Raw genomic sequence first — 20,147 nt, 5'->3', positions numbered from 1 at the left:
GAGACCCCCTCCCATCAGCATAGGCCATGTCTACTCTAAAGTGCTGCAGTGGTGCAGCTGTGGTGTTTTATATGTAGACAAGCCCATAGACTGGTGGCCCCCAAACTTTTTAAGTCACAACCCCCTAACCCATAATGGCATCTGTCCACACCTGCCCCCAGGAGCCACGGTCGGGAGCCAGGGCTGGGAGCGAGACCAGAGCCAAGATCATCTCTCAGCTAAAGTGCCTGTGTAGAGAATCAAGAAGCAGGGATGGAAATTGAAGTGAATAAGAATTTTCACAGACAGACATTTAACATGGAGTTATGGCTTTAATCCTTTTAGTACGTTGCACTAAAGGCATTAAAACCACAATTCTAGCTTTAATTGTCTGCCCCTCATCTGATCCAAAAACGTGCTCATATGATTTTAGAGTATAGTGGCACTTGTACCTTCCAAACTAATGCAAAGATGCAAAAAATGCATTGGTGTGAGGCAGCCTGCTCCCGTTCTGTTAGTACAATATAGGCACTGTATCTCTTCCCTAGTTACTTTTCCACCTTGTTGATGTTAGGGGCAAGTAACTGCCTTTACCTGTCTTTTCAGTGTGTACTGCTGCAGACCCTGGCACGTGGCATCCACTCTGGCATGTAAGGACCGTTACTCTCCTTTAACAGTGAGTTACCATGTTCAGAGTATTTCTTTTTTTTTTTTTCACGGCATCACACGCTCACACACAAGGTTAGTTACTGACAGCTCCACTTGCCAAAGGGAGAAAATATTTGTCAAAAGCACCAGTGACATCCAACACAGGAAGTAAACAAAGAACACAGCGGAAAACAAGTTAAGGTCTGAATTCTTCAAGCCCTTTTGATGGCAGCAAAGTGAAAGGTGCCCGTAGGCAGCTGAAGTGGATTTTGATTACACAGGTACATGACACTTGTGTACATGGGAAATTGACTGGGATAGCTGTTGTAGAATAAACCATTCTACAATAACCATTCTGGAATAGCTCCCAACATGTGCACTCTAGTCCAGAATAAAAATCTCTTTTATTCTAGAATAGAGTGTCCACAGAGGGAGCTATTGCAGCTCAGCTATTGCAGAATGGCCTACTGCAAGAATGACACTGGTCCGTTTCCCCATGGAGGCAGGGTCAGTTAGGTCATGGCCCAAAGAGTGGGTTATTGTTGACTTTCTGCTAAAGTTAAAGTGACCCTGGCTTTCTGTGGCCATGGCAGAGATGGCTTTCTGTGGCCATGGCAGAGAAAAAGATTGAGTTTATATGTGAAAAGGCGTGAATGTCCTCAATAAACCTCACAAAACAACTGGAATCAGGGAGAAGCAGAGCATGCAGTGGCAAGCAGGGGGCATTTCCAGGGAAGGTTTGGAGGCAGGGGGACTGAACTCAACATTTGGGTGCCTTGCTCATGCCCTGAACCTCCTTTGGTAGAACCAGGCTGGATAGCAACCTTTGTTTGAAGTTCCAGAATGTTTAGTTCTGGATCCCAAAAATCTCCCTGCCTACTGTCTAGGAAACAGGCAGGTATGACAATTTGCCAACCCTGGTCATCTCGGCTGGCAGGGCCCAAGGGTGCTCTTCCATCTTCCATGAGAACACACAAGTCCCCTTCCACTTTTCTGTGGCTGTTATGGTAGGCTTCCAGGCCTGCTCTCCATCTTACTTTTTTTGGAGAGTGACCAGTAGGCCCACTCTTCACCTCCACCCCCCTACGCCCATTTGCCATCTGTTGAGGGGCAGACACCTTGCCTGCTATAATTGTATGCAGTCAGGGTTACAGTTTCTCTTCTTGGTTCCAGTAATAACATCTGAAGGGCTCCAAGGCCAATATGTGTCTGATTGCGCTGGGCTATTCTCAGATAAGGAAAGGAAGTTCCCACTATCAACCAAGACCATCCATCATTACCTGGTTCGATAGGCTTGCTTTAGCTTGCTGCTAACATTTACAAACGTATACTGTGCATGGTTCTCACCAGGACAAGATGTGCAACCACAATAACAAACAACATCCATCACAGTCCAGGTTCCTCTCAGTAATTCAGAGCACTGTTCTTACTTGCAGAGTGGAGTCAACCAGTGTGGCCCAGCATATATGGGACGCTTCCACATGACATGCTGTTGATTTTCTGCTGCTAAGATGCTGTTTGGCTCATAAGGCTATACTGTGTGTTTCTAGTTTGGGCAGAGGTGTCTCGTTTGCTTTCAGAGCCACCAATAGAAGCAGCAAGAACAACCACCTGAATTGCAGGGATCTTTGAGAAGGGAGTTGTGGTCCGGTGGGTGGTGAATAGGCTCAGAGAAGACTGCAATTCTATTCGCAGCACTGACACAAGACAAAGTCTTTCATGCTTCTCCCTCTGTTAAATAATACCCATCCTTTTAGTAAAGTGCTTTGAGATCCCTGTACAAGCCCTCTGCATTCTCATTAAGGAAATGATTGATATACAGGCTCTTATTAGGAGGTTCTGAGCACTGCAAACTCCCAGTGACTTCAATGGGAGTTTCTCTTGCCCGCTTCCTCTAGGAATCAGGTTTATTATCTAGTTACAAGGCTACATATGCTCTCTACCCCACTGACGTTACCAGTTTCTTTTTACTACAGTGTCTCATAGCAACCCAAAATAATAATAATAATAAATAAATGGGGCTTCTCTTACTATTTAAAAGCAACTAAAAAAAACCCTCTACAAGCAATTAGCATTTTATCTTGTTAATGATTCTAAAGCCTTCCACTTGCATCCCAAAATAATTGCACTCAGCAAGAGTTGAGGAATATTTTTTTTTCTAATCATGGAACAGATGTTCCACTAAGACCGTAAGGTGGTTAACTACCAATAAAAGTAATTAACAAACTAAATACTGATTAAAGAAGTCGTATACTCAAACCAATGCCATTTTGAGAGAGAGAGAAGGCTACCCTTATTCTGTCTTTAAAATACAAATAGATTTTTCCTTCCTCTTTTGCAAATGTTCTTGTAGCTAAAGGCTATTTTTTGCTATCTTCTAAGTCAGCTTTTCATAAGTGTAATGCAAGTTGAGCTGGTCTCCAGCTTGGATATTAGGAAAACCTTTTTCACTAGGAGGGTGGTGAAGCACTGGAATGGGTTACCTAGGGAGGTGGTGGAATCTCCTTCCTTAGAAGTTTTTAAGGTCAGGCTTGACAAAGCCCTGGCTGGGATGATTTAGTTGGGGATTGGTCCTGCTTTAAGCAGGGGTTTGGACTAGATGACCTCCTGAGGTCCCTTCCAACCCTGGTATTCTATGATTCTAAGCCAAACTATTGCTTAAGAGGTCAATGTCATTTCCAATCCATCTCGTCCCATGCAAGTCAAACAAACGGATCTTCTCTCTTTCCCTTTGTAGATAGTGTGTACATGGCAGACAGAGATCAGAAAGTATGTCCACCAAACCCAGCAGTAAGTGATTGCTCTTCATCTTCTTTCATAAGTCATGATTTTCAAAGGCTCAGATGATAGATCTCAACTCATCAGACGGTTTCTCTTTATAATACCAAGATCATATACTGTTTTATAAATTCTAAGGGCTCTGTCATTGGTGATGGGGGTTGTGAGGGACGGTGTGCTATCATGTGAACTCACATTGCATTTTAAACGGGAGAATGGATGTATCAACTGCATGGTATTGAGCAAGTAGAACATCCCAAAAATGTGCCTGGGCATCAACATCTTAATGGATCTTGGGCAAGACTCATGCATTGAGTGTGGATTTCAGTGCAGCCATTCAGTCATGCCCTTGACACAGCCTCCATCAGAACTTTGAGGACCAGAATGGCTTGGTTTCAGAGCACAATCTAAGAGACTTGGGTGAAAAGGTCAGGGCAGAGTGCAAGGTGAACAGATGCTAATAGAACACATAAAAATGAAAGCTGTCTTCGATCCCTGTCCCTGCCTAAAACTATGTGCTGGGCTTTTTTTCCCTGCATTACTCGAGCTTTACAAGGCAAGTTTTTCCAGTGAAAGCTATGCAGCAAGGGACATTTACCACAGCTTGATTTCACTGAACATATTTATAATATCTTACTCTTTTATCATGTGTTTTAATGAAATGTCACGCACTCACACACAGAGAACGAAACCAGAAATATCTGGTTTCCTCTGCCCCCAGTTTTCATCTCTGACAGTAAATGACTAACAAATAGCTGATTGCCCTATAATATAACCTGTTTAATTATTTAGTGCGGGGTTTGTTTATTTATTTATTTAGTTCTAGTGGAAAGTGCTAGATTGACAGCGACTGAATTCCTGTTTTTCCAGAGAAGCTGGCAGAGCACAGACAAGGAAGAGTGGTGATGCTGCCTAGTGATGGAGCAGGACTGGCCTTGAATGGGAGTCCAGAGACCTAGATTCTAAGCCTAGTTCCATCAGTGACTGTTGTGTGATGTTGGGCAAGTCACATCTCTGTTCTGTGCCTCAGTTTCCCCACCTGTCAGAATGATAATGACCCATTTTTGTAAAGCACTCTGAGTGCTATGAATGGACACTGCTATAAAAGCTAACTAACAGCAATACTGCAGCTTCTCCCAAGTTCTGCTCTGATGATAGGCCTCAAATCCCCGTCCACCCAGCCCCCTGCCTCCATACTACTGTGGCATAAGAGGATGGCTTAAGCTCGTTGGCCCAAGAAATCCTCAGTCTCTCTTCTGAGACAGGCAACCAAGGTGCCAATTGGATTGAATATGATGCTTTCTTGCGGGGAAGGGAGAAGGGCACCTGTCCCTAGGAACTGGACTGAGAAAGTGGCTTGTGACTGATTCATTCTAATGGCTGCAGTTTAGTTTAAATTAGTTTTAGGGATCCATCTTTTTGTTGTGTGGCTTTACAATGGTCCATGACTTAGGATCTTGCCCACTACTGCCATACAAATAATAATATTTCATTGCACACCTGTTAAAAGTACGGTGGGACTATTTTTAAAAAAAAGAAGACACCTTCACAGCAGCAACTGCTACTAAATCTTTGCAGGGAAGAGTGGCACATCTCTCAATTTTGACTGTAGATTAACGAGGTTCTACCACAATAATAATTTCCAGTGGTAAGGAGTGAGTGACAGATCTAGAGGGATCAATATCTATTCAATAGCATTATTTTTTGAGGGCTCTTGACTAGATGAAATAGACGTCAGAATTCACTTTCTGATTAAAGGGCACTCAGGTAACTGGGTTTACCCTGGGGACCGGAGGCCAGCGAAGTGTTTAGAAAGGGGCAGCAGTAGTTATTTTCTACATAAATAGCCATTTTGATGTGCTGTTACATTTTGTTTTCCCTTTGAAGGTTAGTTTCTTTAGAAAGATTTTACTTCTTGTTTCAGCAAAGCTGGTGTGCAGCCAATGGTGTTAAAACTGGGCTGGAGATATATCAATTTGTAAAACACTTGGTTGGATGCGAAGGCCTGGCTCTGCTTGATTTTTATTTAAATGCATTAAATTCAGTCCCTAGCTTCAAGAGGAGGATAAAGTTCCTACTCAAGGCACAACCTGGTTCTCTTAACACCCAGGAAAATCAGGTGCAACAATCAGGGCTAATTTTTCTTATGTAATGGCCTCCCTTTGCAGACGGGAATTTGAACCTGCAAAATTTGTGCCCACAAATTTGCATGCAGACAGTTATGCCAGACCTCCGCCCTTCTTTGCCCTTTAACTATGGTTGCCTGTGCAGGCGGGGGACATGGCAACACCTTGGGAAAACTGCAAAGGTCATGTGATTTCAGTGCAAAACTAAATAAACCATCCCAGGTTCTCCCATAACTAAGCCCAATTCATTCAAAAGGTGTGTGGACCTTAGCAAAGCCCCTTGAACCCAGGATGTGAGTTTTGCATTTGTGACAAAACACAGAAGCAGATGAATTTCATGTTTTGCTGCAAAAATTATGCACAGATTTCCCTCTGTCACTCGGGTACCCGCTGGCTATTCCCACGCCACAGCCCTTCTCTGGTCAGACAGACAGTTTGCAGTATGCCGAAGTTAAACGGGCAGCTTCTTCTAGGACTCTGGACTGTGAAATGGGAATACAGGTTCTAGTGTCCTGTCAGATTTAAGATCTCTCCTTCAAGCAGGGCTACCAAGCCTGAGGAGCCAGCTAGCAAAACTAGAGGAAGGCAGGGGAAATCTGTTTATAACCTAGCATCAGATTGTCAGAACTCCAACACAATAAAAACAGGGTCACTTTTTAATAAAACCAGATGTCCGGACTAGGCATTCTGAGAGTTTCCCTGTGGAAACATTTATGGTGAGTCAGGTCGAAATCCAAAACAAAAATCCCCTTGTTACATTCCCTGTGGCAGCTTGTGGGCACAGTGAGATTACACAGCTCCAGTGGACACTTTTAGCCCACTTGCCCATATAAGGATGGATCACACTTTCGTAGCTGCTATTTGTTTAGAGTCAAAATCCTGTCTCACTGCTCCCAAAGCATCCGCAGCAGGGTCTTAGCCGGTGCCTTAGCCAGACCTCTCCTTCTGCTGATGTCAACACCAAAGAATAGGGTTTCGCTGCCCAGCCCAAATCTGGCTGTAGCAGCCAGATGGGCATCGATCCACCACATTTTGCCCATGTTTCCACAGCACAGACCAGTTCCAGCTGAGCTATTGGCCAGGAGAGTTCCACAGTACATTCAGTCCTTGCTGCCTCTGGAGAGTCTGCCAACTGCTACCAGTTTGGGTGGGCTTTGTGGTATAGAAATTTGCTCCTAAAGACCAGCTTTCCTTGGATAACTATGATCTTGGTGAAGGGTATCATTTTTTACCACTATAGTTATACTGGCACAATTGCTAGTGCGGATGTTTCTTCCCCCTCCCATACTGGAATAATTATATAGGTAAGCACAAAAATACCAGTATTAATGAACTAATTAATAATACCTAACTGTTACATAGTGCTTTTCAGCAGTAGATCTCGAAGCACTTTAAAAAGGAGGTCAGTATCGTCATCCCCATTTTAGAGGTGGGGAAAACCAGGCACAAAGTGGGTTGTATTGCTTTAAATATACAAGTATCGTTAGAATAGTACAAATCTAGTGTGTAGACAAACCCTTAGACTATCGAACAAACATTTCAGGTTGATCCCAAATAATTGAAATTTTTGGCAAATTGAAACGACCAACAAAAATCATGTCAGGTTGAATGAAACATTTTGTTTGACCTGGAACAAAATGTTTCATTTGGATTTTGAGCAATTGTTTACATTTTACATTTTTCTTTAAAAAAAAAAAAAGGAAGTTGCTAAATGAAGTTATTTTGAACCCCAAAAAATCAATGTTTTGTTTGGAAAATGTCAGAATAACATGCTTCAATATTTTCAGTTTTTTTCCCAACTGAAATAATTTGGCAAAAATTTAGACAAATTTGTGCAATGTTTTGGTGTCACCAAATCTGCATTTTTCTCTGAAAAAGGTTTTAGCCAAAATATTTACCCAGCTCTAGGAGTCACTTCCAGCCATTATCAACCTGGGATGAGTGGCAACTGGGGATGCTTGCAGCTATAACCCATAGTTTGTCTGCATCAGGAAAACAGAATTGAGGGTTTGTAAGTTAAGCCTGCCCTTTCCAGGGGATCAAGTCACAGACATCTGAGGAGTCGCAGGGAATGCCCAATTTATTAAGAAACAGGGGAAGCCCTAGTGATAGCTGTGTTTATTGGCTAATAGGCATTTTTATAGCAATGGCTACATCTGTAGAACCTGGAGAAGCCTGTAATTTCATGATGCTTATATTATGCAGTAGAGCTTAAATATAGCCCACCAAAACATCATCTATTAAAAGCAGAAAAAAGGGTAGCTCATCTCTTCCAGAGCACGTTGCCTCCTCCAGCTCTCCAAAAACTGTTGTCATTTCAAAGTGCATGGCACAAGATATAGGACTCCTGCAAATCAAGAGAGTAGCAAAGAAATCAGGAAAGTGACAGATGATCTGGTAACATACATATTTACGAATCCTCCAGTTACAAGGCACAGCTCTGAACACAATCAGTTTTGCCATTCTACATTCCCAGGCTTTGCAGCCTCGGAACCAGACCTTTGACTATTCAACTTTGATCAGTGTAAATCACCTACGTGAGCAGGGTTAAAATAGCCATGTAAATATATTGTTCCAGGCAAAAGGTTTTCTTTGCTTGAGGTCATCACACAGAGCCAGCTAATATAAGCCTTTCACCACATGTACCTTTGAGCAATGCTTGTTAATGGAGGCAAATTTTCCTCTGCTTAAATCTAACCCCGAATACTAAGAGCCAGGGCCAGCTCCAGGCACCAGCCGAACAAGCACGTGCTTGGGGCGGCACCTTGGGGTGGGGCAGTGCTCGGATTTTTGGTTTTTTTGGTTGGGCCGGGGGACGCTCGGGGGACGGGGGCTTAGGTGGCGCAGCGCTTGTGGGGGTTCAGTGGCACTCGCAGAAGGGGGTGTTATGGCAGGGCGACGCTCTTTTTTTTTGGCTTGGGGCGGCAAAAAAGTTAGAGCTGGCCCTGCTAAGAGCTACCTGACTGTGCAGTGTTATGGTAATAGTGCTATGGTGATAACCCCTGGCGTTCTGCTCTGCTGGCAAACGGATGCTTGATTATGCTCTCAAAACTGCGACCTATCACTTGTCCCATAACACGGTGTGCGGCTGCTGCTCAACTCTCCCACAAACTCTCCAAAGAAGGAAGAATATAAAGGAGAAGCAGGGAAGGGAAATATTTTAAGCCCAATTCTGCTCCTGTTTTAAAAAACGGCTCGATTCTCTATGTCCTCATTGGGAAAATGATAGGGCCCTTATTGCTCATGAAAGATGCCTGATTGTCAGCCCTAGAAAACTGACTGTAGGTAGAGTGCAGACAGCAGCAACCCTCTCCCCACCCAGTGTGTCTGCAGTATAAACGTGCCAGTACGAATACTGGTGTAGCTTAGTCCAGTACGGGAAGGGAAATAAGCGCTAAAGCACCTCATGGCGTCTGTGCTAGAAGTTGGGCCAGTATAACCGTGTCTGTAAAAATCACACCCCTCTCTGACATAGTTATGCTGCCCCAAAACTGTGGGTGGACCAGTCCTTAAAGGGGAGAAAAGATCTCACCCTGATTGCTCTGGGCACCCTGGCAAACAGTGAGAAGGAATGAGGAAGGAGCCATGCCTCCTGCCCTCCCCACATTATCAGCAATCTCAGCACCATGGATCTCAGTTTGCCGGACGGTTTACAGGGCAGAAGCTGGCTGGATGTATGCTACTGAAAGCTTTAAGTATGAGGCTTTGGATCACTCTCGTCGAAGAATGAGATGTTTTAGAAAGCCACACAACGAAGAGACACTCCTCGCTAATAAAGCCAGCCTGTTGCATTCCTTTTCTAGGTCAGTGGTAAAATGTGCTTCCCTTCCGGGACGTGTGATTCTCTGGCCTTCTCTTTAAAGGAGGGAAGGTGATGAGAATGACCCTTTACCAAAGTGGTCAAAAAGGAGCAGCGGACACATCTGTGCTAAATCTGCTTTCCCCCTGGCTGCCAAATACCTTGGTTGGAGGCAGTTGTTTAGTATCTGACATCACAGGCAGAACTCACGCCAGCAGTTTTATTCTCTGGCCTCTAATTACAGTCTAAAAGGTCACTCCAAAGGAAGAATGGCAAAGAGGAGCCCAGCCCAACACTGAAGAGTTTCAGGAACCGCCTGGGACGCTGAGAGCCTGTGTAAGCCAAGTTCCCCAGAGCCATCAGACTCACTCAAACCATGTTGAGAACACGAGGAGTGTGGCAGGAACTATTATGACAGTGGATGAAAACTTGGCTGTGTGCTCATTTGAATGAGAAAAGCATTGACAGCAGAGACAAATCTACATCATAGGCCAGGGAAACAGAATGATTTAAACCATTGAGCTGCATGCCGGGAAGGCCTTTGGATATGCTTGGTCTGTCCCAGTCAAACTGCCTATGTTTTAAACCCCCTTCTAACATATTTCCTCTGGTTTTTGCAGGTCCGTAGAGGCTTTCTCCTCCTGAATCAAGCCCATGATTGTCATTTCAGAGTTTTATTTTGTTCTGATGCAGAATATTTTCTTTTTTCAACAATGTTACATTTTACCAGCTAGTGCCGCTGTTAGAACAAGGGGACTGGAAGTCAGGACTCCCAGGTTCTCTTGTCTGTGTGGCATTGAGTGACTCACTTAGCCTCTCTGTGCCTCAATTTTCCCATCTGCACCTACTTCCCCAAGATGACAGGTGGGTTAATGGACCTGCTCCTGCTAAAATCAGGAGCAAAACTCCCACTGACATCAGTGGCCACAGGATGGGGTTCAGTTCTTTGAAGAGGGAAGGCCCTGTGTAAATGCTGTATGTCATTCTCAGGGTCAGTCCCACTCTCATGCCTTTCTCATGCCCCCAAGGGTCCATCAGCTGCTTACTATGACTGTGTCTGCGCCTTTCCTGGGCCACATTTCTGGCTGACTTGGAAAGCAAAGGGGCTGAGGAAACAACCCGGGTGGAAGAGCCGCTGACACTGGCAGGAAATGCAGCGATGACGTTGACATTACTCATCCAGTTTATAGTCCAAGATTCAGAAGAAGAATCAGGCTTTGATCTCCAAGGCTGTACACTAAAACATCTTAATGAAACGCAGCAGTTGACTCCAGCAAACAGCTTAGCCCATGGGGAAGGATGAGCGTGCTGAGTGGATTTCCTTCCTCTGTTTTGCACCAGCTCCAGGCAGGGATGAGAATTTTTCTGTAAGTGGAATAGCCTAAAATCACATTTGGAGCTAAATTTACTACTGCCATTCCCAGCTCTCAGTGTTTAAAGTGGTCAAATCTCCTCTGGCTTGTAGGGAAGTAAAATTCAAAGCCCTGCATGATTGCAAAGGGAACAGGTATTGTGTAGGGGAAGGACATAGGTGGTTGGCAGTGGAAGATAGAATCCACCCCTCAGTCTACAAACTGGAGGCAGAACATGTTGGAAAAGCAGTTCAGGTTCCTAGCAGTTTGTTTGGATGATTAAGCAGGGAGAGCTGATTTGGATGGTTGTTGTTAGATAGTTTATTGACCATAAAGTGTGTCCTGCTTAGATAGATTATGATCGTTAAACGGCAAATGTAGAACTGTGTCCCTTGATCTCCTGTTTATATTTGCTTTGTAATGCTGATGTGGGACTTTATCCCAGGTATGAATGATGCAGACAGATAGAAGAGGGATCGTTACCGTTTCTTTCTTCTTTTTACAAACTCGATAAATCTACCAGCTCAGACTCGCGTAATTTTTATACCATTCCTAATAAAGAGGAGAAAGAAGAAAAATGGCACGTTGGGTGCATTTATTCCAGAAGCATTTGCATTTTGGCAAACATGAACCATCTCTGAGAGAGCTGATTTTTCAACCGATAGTGCATGAAATATTTCAAATTACATATTTATAGTTCCCAAATATTTTGTTTTGAGTTATGTATCTGGGGCGGGAGGAAAGGGTTTTTTCACTATGACTTTAGCAATGACTTGCTAGTTGCTCTCTGAAATATTAAAAAGAGGTCATCTCAGCGCAAGACGTTATTTACAATGGCTTTAAAGCTGGTTAGAGACATTGTCTGAATGGTGATATTTTCCCACAAGAGTTGTCTGTAGCAGGGGGAGCCTTTTTCCGTCTTGAAATAGAAATAAGGCCAATTAACTGCTAATTCTAAAGGACAGGACCGGCTTTAGGCCAATTCCACCAATTCCCCCGAATCGAGTCCCGCGCCTAAGCGGGCCCCGCACCCAGTGAGAATCCCTTCCCTGGCTAGAGGTGCCTTTTTAATTTGTACTCACCTGGCGGCACTCTGGGTCTTCGGCGGCACTTCGGCGGCAGGCCCTTCAGTGCCACCGAAGATCTGGAGCAAGTGAAGGACCCACCGCCAAAGTGCCGCCGAAGACTCGAAGCACTGCCCGGTGAGTACAAGCCCCACATGTTTTTTTACATGTTTTGTCTTCCCTGCCAGGGCCCCCTCGAAACTATTCGAATTGGGCCCCGCACTTCCTAAAGCCGGCCCTGCTAAAGGATACTGGGATTTTTGTAAAAGTCTGTCACTTTTCTATAAAATCAGACTTTCCAGTTTAATTTTAGGAACACGACCAGCCATTATGAGCACTTCTAAATGGCAGGATGGTACGTACAGCTTCACTTGAAGACAAGGTGACCTAAATGCATGCTTAAAGTTAAACATGTGCTTAGGAGCTTTCCTAATTAGCTCTGCTTTCCACCCTGGTAGCCATGTCTTGCAGTTCTGGCAGTTACTTAAGCAAATCTCCCATTGTCTTCAGATAATGTTGAACTATTTTGTATAATGCAGCACATCAGGGAGAAGGGAAGAGCCTGATCCTGATTCCATTAAAGTCAATGGCAAATTTCCCACTAAATTAGATAGATGTAGGATTGGGCCAAGATATAGTGACACTGAAGTCAATGGGCAGTTTTGCCTGAGTAAGCTCTGTCGGATGTGCCCTGGCTTCCATTGAGTATGGTGTTACTGTTTGGCGTGGAACATAGAGGTGAAACACTTATAAGATAAACATTATTATAAGGTTTGCCCAGCCTCTCCACCCTTATACACATGCTTTACTTTAAGCATGTGAATGGCCATCCTGAAGTCAATAGGAATATTCATTTGCTTAAAGTTAAGCCGAGGGGTCTGCAGGAGTGGGGCCTTAGACGTTGGTAGACAAGCTCAGTGAAATTTAGCTAGAAACCAGCTTTTGTACATTCTACTGCCTGAACACAATGATCTCTATATAACAGGAAAGGGGAAAGAGTAGTGACTCCATGAAATTCAGTGAAGACTTTGTTTCATGGATTTAATTTCCCCAGGAATTGCTTAGATACTATGGTGATGGGTGCTGTAAAAAACCTATAGCTAGGTAATGCCTGCTGGTTTTTTATGTTGCATTCATTTGCTAAGGCAATGCATATGCAGATGTATGCTAAACATATTGGTCTTCACAGCTTACCAGGCAAACAATGCTGAACAAAAGGCTTTGTTTGCAAAAATCCAGGTAAAGCTAGTATTATGCATGCACTGTTGAAATGTTCTGAACAATATCATGAACAGTAATTTTGCATTCCCGTGTTTTAGTGATTGGCAATATCTACATGGCAGAGGAAGCGCTGAGAGAGACTGGAGTGTGCGGGTTTACTCCAGCTTAACGGGGACTGCGATTTTTTGTTGTTGTTCATTTCTAATTAGACTAATTACAAAAATATGATCTCCATGTTGAGGATAAAAAAGATAAAGACGCGGCCCCAGCTAGTGTTCTGCTGATGTAATTGTTTAGAATTAGTGCCGTGAAAAAGAAAAGATTTAACACTGGGCCTGTGGAGAGATTAGTAATGGGGCAATAGCACCGAGAATTAAAAATGAATCCGGTGTTAACTCTGGTGTTTGGATGGCATTTAGTCACAAGTTACTCCTTAGGTCAGAGTGAGTCAGTAAGTGCCTTTTAAATACTGTAAATCCTTGAGCCATGTTTTGCTGTTGAGACTCATTCAGGTTTTCTGAAATCCAGCTTGTCCTGGAATGGATTGATTAATCCCTTCTTTTACAATACCTCTTGGGAATCACAGAAACTTACAGCTGGCTTAGTATGAAATCAATGTAGGGAAATAAAAAACTGGCAGAGGGGCTGATCTGGGAGGTGGTGATCCCCTCATTTTCCACTGATGTCAACAGACTTGGCATGACCAGAGCACTCTGAGTAGCCAATGATACTTGGACAGATTTGCACACTACAGGCTACTTCAGCTGCTGTTCTAGAGTTACCATCAGTCTGTTCTCTGCCTATGTGATTTCCTTTTAATTTGTCTGGGCTAGAGAAGCCTCCATAACGTACCCCTGACCCCATCATAAACTGTCCTTATGATCTAGAACAGTGGCCCCTAACCTTTTCCAGCTGGAAGGCGCCGGACGACAAGCCACCAAGGACCGTTGCCGGCGGACAAGCATCCGCCAAAATACCGCTGAGAAGCAGCAATGTCAAGAGGTGTCACTGCTGAAATGCTGCTGAAAATCAGTGGCATTTCGGGGGAGACGCCTCTTGGTGATGCCACTTTTCTGCGGCATTTTGGGCAGCGACGCCTCTTGATGATGATGCATTTCGGCGGATGCTTGTCTGCCGGCCAGTATGCAGGCGCACATAGATACCCTGGCAGGCACCATGGCACCCATGGGCACCGCATTGGGGACCACTGATCTAGAAATATAAATCAAGGTCTTCCTCACCACTACCAGGTTCTCTGTTTCTCTCTCCTTGGGTACACTAAAGGCCTGATCCAAAGCTCACTGAAGTCAATGAGTCTTTCCCTTGACGTCAGCAAGCTCTGAACTAGATCCTAAGCCAACACCTTCGAAAGCAGGGCCCCCTCTCAGTCAATCACTCTGCAAGTGCTAATTTAGCATGTTAATTTAGCATGGCAAGAGATAGGTGCCTGGGCAGAAGCAGTGACTGACAACCTTTAAAATATAGCTGAAAACCCAACTATTGTGCCTGCGGTTACCTGGGGTCAAGTCTGGTTTAGATCATAAGTGAAACCAAGTTTAATGGTTTCATCTTACTCCCAAGAGGGCCCAAGGCTGCTGCATGCCCAGGCCCAGCTGATGGCTTCACTGTAGTCACAAGGAGACCGGTGGCACCTTAAAGACTAACAGATTTATTTAGGCATAAGCTTTCATGGATAAAAAACCCACTTCCTTAGATGCATGGAAACTAACAGATACAGACTAACTAGGCTACCCCTCTGATACTTGGTCTCATTGTAAGAGGACCAGGATTGGGGCAGATCACACACAAGTTGTGTTGTCAGTGTCACCAGATTGTGTAGCGTTTACCTGCACTGTGACTAGCACTAGCAATCCCTTGTTTTCACAAGAACTAATTAGTTTATGAGAACTAATTTCACTCCTAGTTGGTTCCCTTGCTTGTCAATATTCTTCAAAATCCATACACAGCTTTTCCTGAAGAAAATGCTGAATTCTAGAAAAAATAGCTGATAATCACAGAACGTTAAAGCAAATCCTCTTCAAATAACTTGAAACTCTTTAGCTTGTGAATAAAAGAGAGAACAGAGCAAAGGATCTCTTCTTTGGAAAGAGTGTAAAACGGCCCAAGTCTTCCAAAGAACAAGAGAATGGAGGAGAAATGGAAGAGTTGTGTGTGGAATGTTCATTTCACTTATGCGTGTTTCCAAAGCAGAAAGCACTCTGTGCTGTGTAGGAGCCCGAGGGTTGTGCGTCTCCCCACAGCATGCTGGGGGACAGATGGGCCTCTACGTTCTGGTTACTGTATGAATGGTTCATGCTTAGTGGAGTAGTTGGGAAATACAAGTGTCAGGATAAATCAGGGCACACATCTTGAGTATAAATCTTCCCAGAAGCTTAGAAGAAAAAAATAGAAAGGACCAGAATTTCCTCCACTACCCGCATACAAATAAAGGGTGTTTTTATTGGGATAAAAGGGATGGGAGGCATGGGGCTGCATTTTCATTCCATATACAGTGTGTGGGGTGGATTCTGACAGCTATATCACTGGTGTAGATCCTCAGTAACTCTATCGAAGTCAGTGGAGTTACACCAGTGTCACTGAGATCAGAATCTGGCCTCCTAATGTTGAGTTACCAGCCCTAGTTCGGTGATGCACCACCCGAGTAACACAGCTCACCAGAGCAGTACAGGTGAAGCGAAGAGATAGACATCTATGCGCCCTATGAATTCCTAGCCCAGGCACAACTTAGAGCAGTCAACGGGTTACTCTAAATTACATCAGTCTTGAATGGCTGCCTATGAGCCACTTTTCCAATACAGCACAGCCAGAACATAAAACACTCCAGCTTCTAGCCATAGACTGCTGGGGCAGCACAGGAAGGCAGTGTAAGGTTGCACTATGACCCCTACATTGGTAGATTCCCCATTCCCCCCCTCCCCTTCAGGGTTTGACAGCATATAGGGCTGGGGTGAAGAATCAGAGCTTTCAGGTACAAAACACCCTAAAACATAGTCATGGAAAATCTGAGATGAGAATTCCTGCAGCCTCTTTTCAATGTATCTTTTCCCCTCTATATGGTAGAGTAGGGGTTAAAAATCATGATGCAGATTCTCCAGTGGTAGCTCCACTGACAGCAGTGTCTCCCACCTGTGGATCAGGCCAATTCACACATAAAACAAAATTCCCTTAGCTTTGTGAAAAATAAAACTTGTCAGTTTGTCTGCTAAAAAATATAATTTTCCTTTCCCACTTTCTGCTGTTAATTTTTTGTTCATTCAACTGGAACAATGAAACTAGCTCAGTCTTGTCACTCACCCTTTTGTTTATATTCAGTCCCTCCTCTATTTCACGTCTGTGGGCTGAGGGGTAAAGTAAGGTGCTTCTCAAGCATAGTGGGCTCACTAGCCAGGTTCCAGCAGGGACCTCTCCTTGTTTAGCATTATGGGGACGGGCACAGCTTCTGCTCTTGTCAATTGCTGCACCATTTGGCTTCTGCAGGCTGCACAGGTAAAGTTAAATCCAAACAACACATTGTTTTGCTTATTGAACCGTTTGAATTTAGATTTATAGCAAAATCCTTTAAAATAGCCTCCACCCTACATTCGGAGCAGCAGCTAGTTCCCAGGCCTGACTGTAAGTGTGGCCCTTGCATTCTGCTTACCTAAATTCCGCCAGCAGCTTCAGTTGAATGTGGTGACTCCCATTCCCTGACCTCACCTCCTCCAATATCAGGGCCTGACCCAAAAAGCAATCTCTAGTCAGGAAGGGCACTTACGCATGTGATTACCTATAAGCACCCATTACAGCCCCATTGAGATACATCCCTTTAAATAAAGGTTTATGTGCTTTTCAGAATCAGGGCCAAAATCAGGAGTAACTAGGATGAAGCTAGTGGAATTACAACAGGGGTTCTCAAACTGGAGGTTGGGACCTCTCAAGGGGTCATGGGGCTATTACATGGGGGGCTGTGAGCTGTTAGCCTCCACCCCAAACCGCGCTTTGTCTCTAGCATTTATAATGCTTTTAAATATATAAAAAGTGTTTTTATTTTAGGGGGGGGTTGCACTCAGAGGTTTGCTATGTGAAAGGAGTCACCAGTACAAAAGTTTGAGAACCACTGAATTACAACCTGTCCAAGCCCCTTTTTATACCCGTGCAGCAGTCTGCATGGGTAAATTTCCCTAATGTAGACTGGTCTTAAGTGAGAGAAGAATTCATCTGAGCCTTCTTGCTCAGTGCTTGGCCTCAATACTTGGGCAGTCCTGCTGTGTGCTGTTAAGCCCCATCCTGAAAAAAAAATATTTGTTTAACTTTAAGCTGGTGCGTGTCTTGGAAGCATGAAGTACCTTAAGCAGCTCCTCCTGCCTCAGCGGTGGCTGCCTTTTAGTGGAAGATGAAATGATTCCTATACACCGGAGGGGGTATAAACCCTGCCAGAAAGGATGGGCAAAGGAAAGCCGGTCCCCAGAGTGGAAATGCAGTGACCCCTGGAGCGGGGGCTGCAGGAACTAGTGTAGTTCGTCCCATCCCTGAGTGAATCCCGTGGCACCTGAGGGGTGAAAGGCGGTGCCTGGAGGCCAGCTCCTACTCCGTATGAACACGAGAGGGGCCCATCCCTGAACTCCCGGCGCGTTCCTCACCTCTGACGCGCCCCTCTCTCCAGGGCATTTCCGCAGCATCCCACGGAGGGTCTGGGCTTTAGTGGGCGCGTCTGCCCTGCTGCAGTGCGAGCTGGCAGGTGATCAGGGCTGGGTGGAGGGGGTGGTTAGCGCCTAACACCTCCCCCTGGAGCGGAGCCACACGCGCTCTGGGCACCGCTGCCCGGGGGGAGCTTTGGCAAGGTGCGGGCTGCGCGGCAGCTCTCCCAGCGGCTCCGGCAGCGGGCTGGGCTCCAGCGCTCCGGCTGGTGGCGGCGGGTCCGGGTGTGAACCAGAGACACTCGCCGGGCGCTCACCTGCTGCTGCCAAGCGGCCAGCCCGGACCCCGCCATCCGCCTCCCAGCCCTTCCCCTCGGGGAGCGCCCTGGCCCGGGCCCCCGCTGCCTGCGCTCCGCCTCTGCGCTGCCGCTAGCCCCCTTCCCTTGCGCCCTAGCCCGGTCCCTCGCTGGGCTCCGCCGCGCGGGCCATGCCCTGGAGCCGGCGGGACCGGCTGCTCATCCTGCTGCTGCTCGGGGCGCTGCTCAGCGCCGATCTCTACTTCCATCTCTGGCCCGAAGTGAGGCGGCAGCTGGCGGGGGCCGAGCCGGGCTGCCCCTGCCGCCGGACGCCGCGCCCCGCGCTGCCCCCTGCGCCGGCGGCCGCCTCCCCGAGCGCCCGGGCGCGCAGCGCTGGCGGCTCCAAGCTGCGGCGGCTCTTCGCCCACCCGCTCTACCGCGCCCCGGAGCCGCCGCCGCCGCCTTGGGGGCCCGAGGAGACGCTGCTCAGCCGGCAGGAGGCGGTGCGCTACTACCGCAGGAAGATGGTCCGCTGGAACAGGTGCGTCCCTCCCGGGTCCCCTCCCCGCCGGGGCCAGGCTCCTAGCTCGTCCCGGACACCCCCCGGGGACAGCCTCCTTTCCCCCGACCCTGGGCGTCCCCAGCCCGCAGTCCCAAGTACCCCCTTCTGCTTCTCCCCTGCCCCAGCTCGCCCCAGCCCCCCTGCTGGAGCACGGGTGTCCCTGCCCACCCCAATCCCACCGCTCCTGGCGGATACCTACCCGGCCCCCATTCACTGCCTGTGTAGCTAGGTTCCCCCTACACATACACTGTGTGTCTTGCATCCTGGGGGCATCTGCTTTGCTCTCCGGCTGGTCTCCAGATCTCCAGGCTTCTCAGCTCCCTTGGTCCCTGCCACCCTGTCCCCAGTGACTGTCTGCGGGATGCCCCATCTTCGCTGCGGACCCATGTTCACTCTCCTCTCAGGCAGGGCCCCCGCTCTGAGAAGTGTCAGGCCAGATGGAGACCTGCTGGCTTCATTGTTCTCTGAGGGCTTGTCTACATCACAAAGTTGCAGCGCTGGTGAGGGAGTTACAGCGCTGCAACTTAGGAGGTGTACACATCTGCAGGGCACCACCAGCGCTGCAACTCCCTGTTTGCAGCGCTGGCCGTACTCCCGTTTTGTCTCAGGTGTAGAGGATCCAGCGCTGGTGATCCAGCGCTGGTAATCAAGTATAGACACTTACCAGCGCTTTTCTTGACCTCCGTGGAATAAGCAGGTATCCCAGCATCACCGAGGAAGCCTCTGGTAATCAAACTGGTCTCCTTCCCCGGCTTGCTCTCGCGTTCCCCGAACCCCGAGCAAGCAGGTCTCCTTCCCTGAGGTTTGCTGGGTGGTTCCGGGAACGCGAGAGCAAACCGCGGCGAAGCTGGTCTCCTTTCCCGGTTTGCTCTCTCGTTCCCGAACCCCCGAGCAAGCAGGTCTCCTTCCCTGCGGTTTGCAGGGTGGTTCGGGGAACGCGAGAGCAAACCGCGGCGAAGCTGTTCTCCTTTCCCGGTTTGCTCTCGCGTTCCCCGAACCCCCGAGCAAGCAGGTCTCCTTCCCTGCGGTTTGCAGGGTGGTTCGGGGAACGCGAGAGCAAACCGCGGCGAAGCTGGTCTCCTTTCCCGGTTTGCTCTCGCGTTCCCCGAACCCCCCTTGAAGCCGCCCAACAGCGCTGCAGTGTGGCCACATCTAACACCACTTGCAGCGCTGGTTGCTGTAAGTGTGGCCACTCTGCAGCGCTGGCCCTATACAGCTGTACTAATACAGCTGTAACAACCAGCGCTGCAAAATTTTAGATGTAGACATGGCCTGTGATGCCCGGTGGGAGGCTTCCTGCAGGACCATTCTCCAACTTTGCTGTGAGAGCATGTCCCAGGGTTTCCTTTCTCCAGGCAGCCTGTGAGATCATCTCTCTGTCTGGGTGGCTCTTCTCTAACTTCTCTTGGCTGATTTCTTGAGACAAAAAAAACCACAGTGCTGGCCCAGGCTTACTTGGGCAGGTGGGTGACAGCCAAGTGCTGTCCGTGGTGAGCGAGGCTGGGCTGACTCTGCTAGACAAGTTAGCCCTTTTCAGGGCTTTGGATTGCTGTTCATACCGCATGTGGCCCCAAGGCCTGTAATGGCCCCTATCAAAGGTTGGCATTGGGGACTGACCTTGGGATCTGCAGCACCAGAAGTACAGCCCGTGGGCAGGAGCACTGTTGCTGTATGCCCACCAGAAA

General features: G+C 47.0%; 1 protein-coding gene across 1 annotated transcript in view; it reads left to right on the top strand.

The window, feature by feature from the left end:
• Positions 1-18,091: 18,091 nt before the first annotated feature.
• The window catches only part of FAM20A (FAM20A golgi associated secretory pathway pseudokinase), a 44,627-nt gene continuing 42,571 nt past the window's right edge, over positions 18,092-20,147 (top strand). Inside the window, exon 1 of the mRNA XM_030534710.1 lies at positions 18,092-18,441. Within this exon, the coding sequence (XP_030390570.1) occupies positions 18,092-18,441 (350 nt within the window). The remainder of the gene's footprint in view (positions 18,442-20,147) is intronic.

The sequence above is a fragment of the Gopherus evgoodei genome, chromosome 15 (genome assembly GCF_007399415.2).
Source record: "Gopherus evgoodei ecotype Sinaloan lineage chromosome 15, rGopEvg1_v1.p, whole genome shotgun sequence".
NCBI lineage: Eukaryota > Metazoa > Chordata > Testudines > Testudinidae > Gopherus > Gopherus evgoodei.
This window is presented reverse-complemented; position numbering and strand designations above follow the sequence as displayed.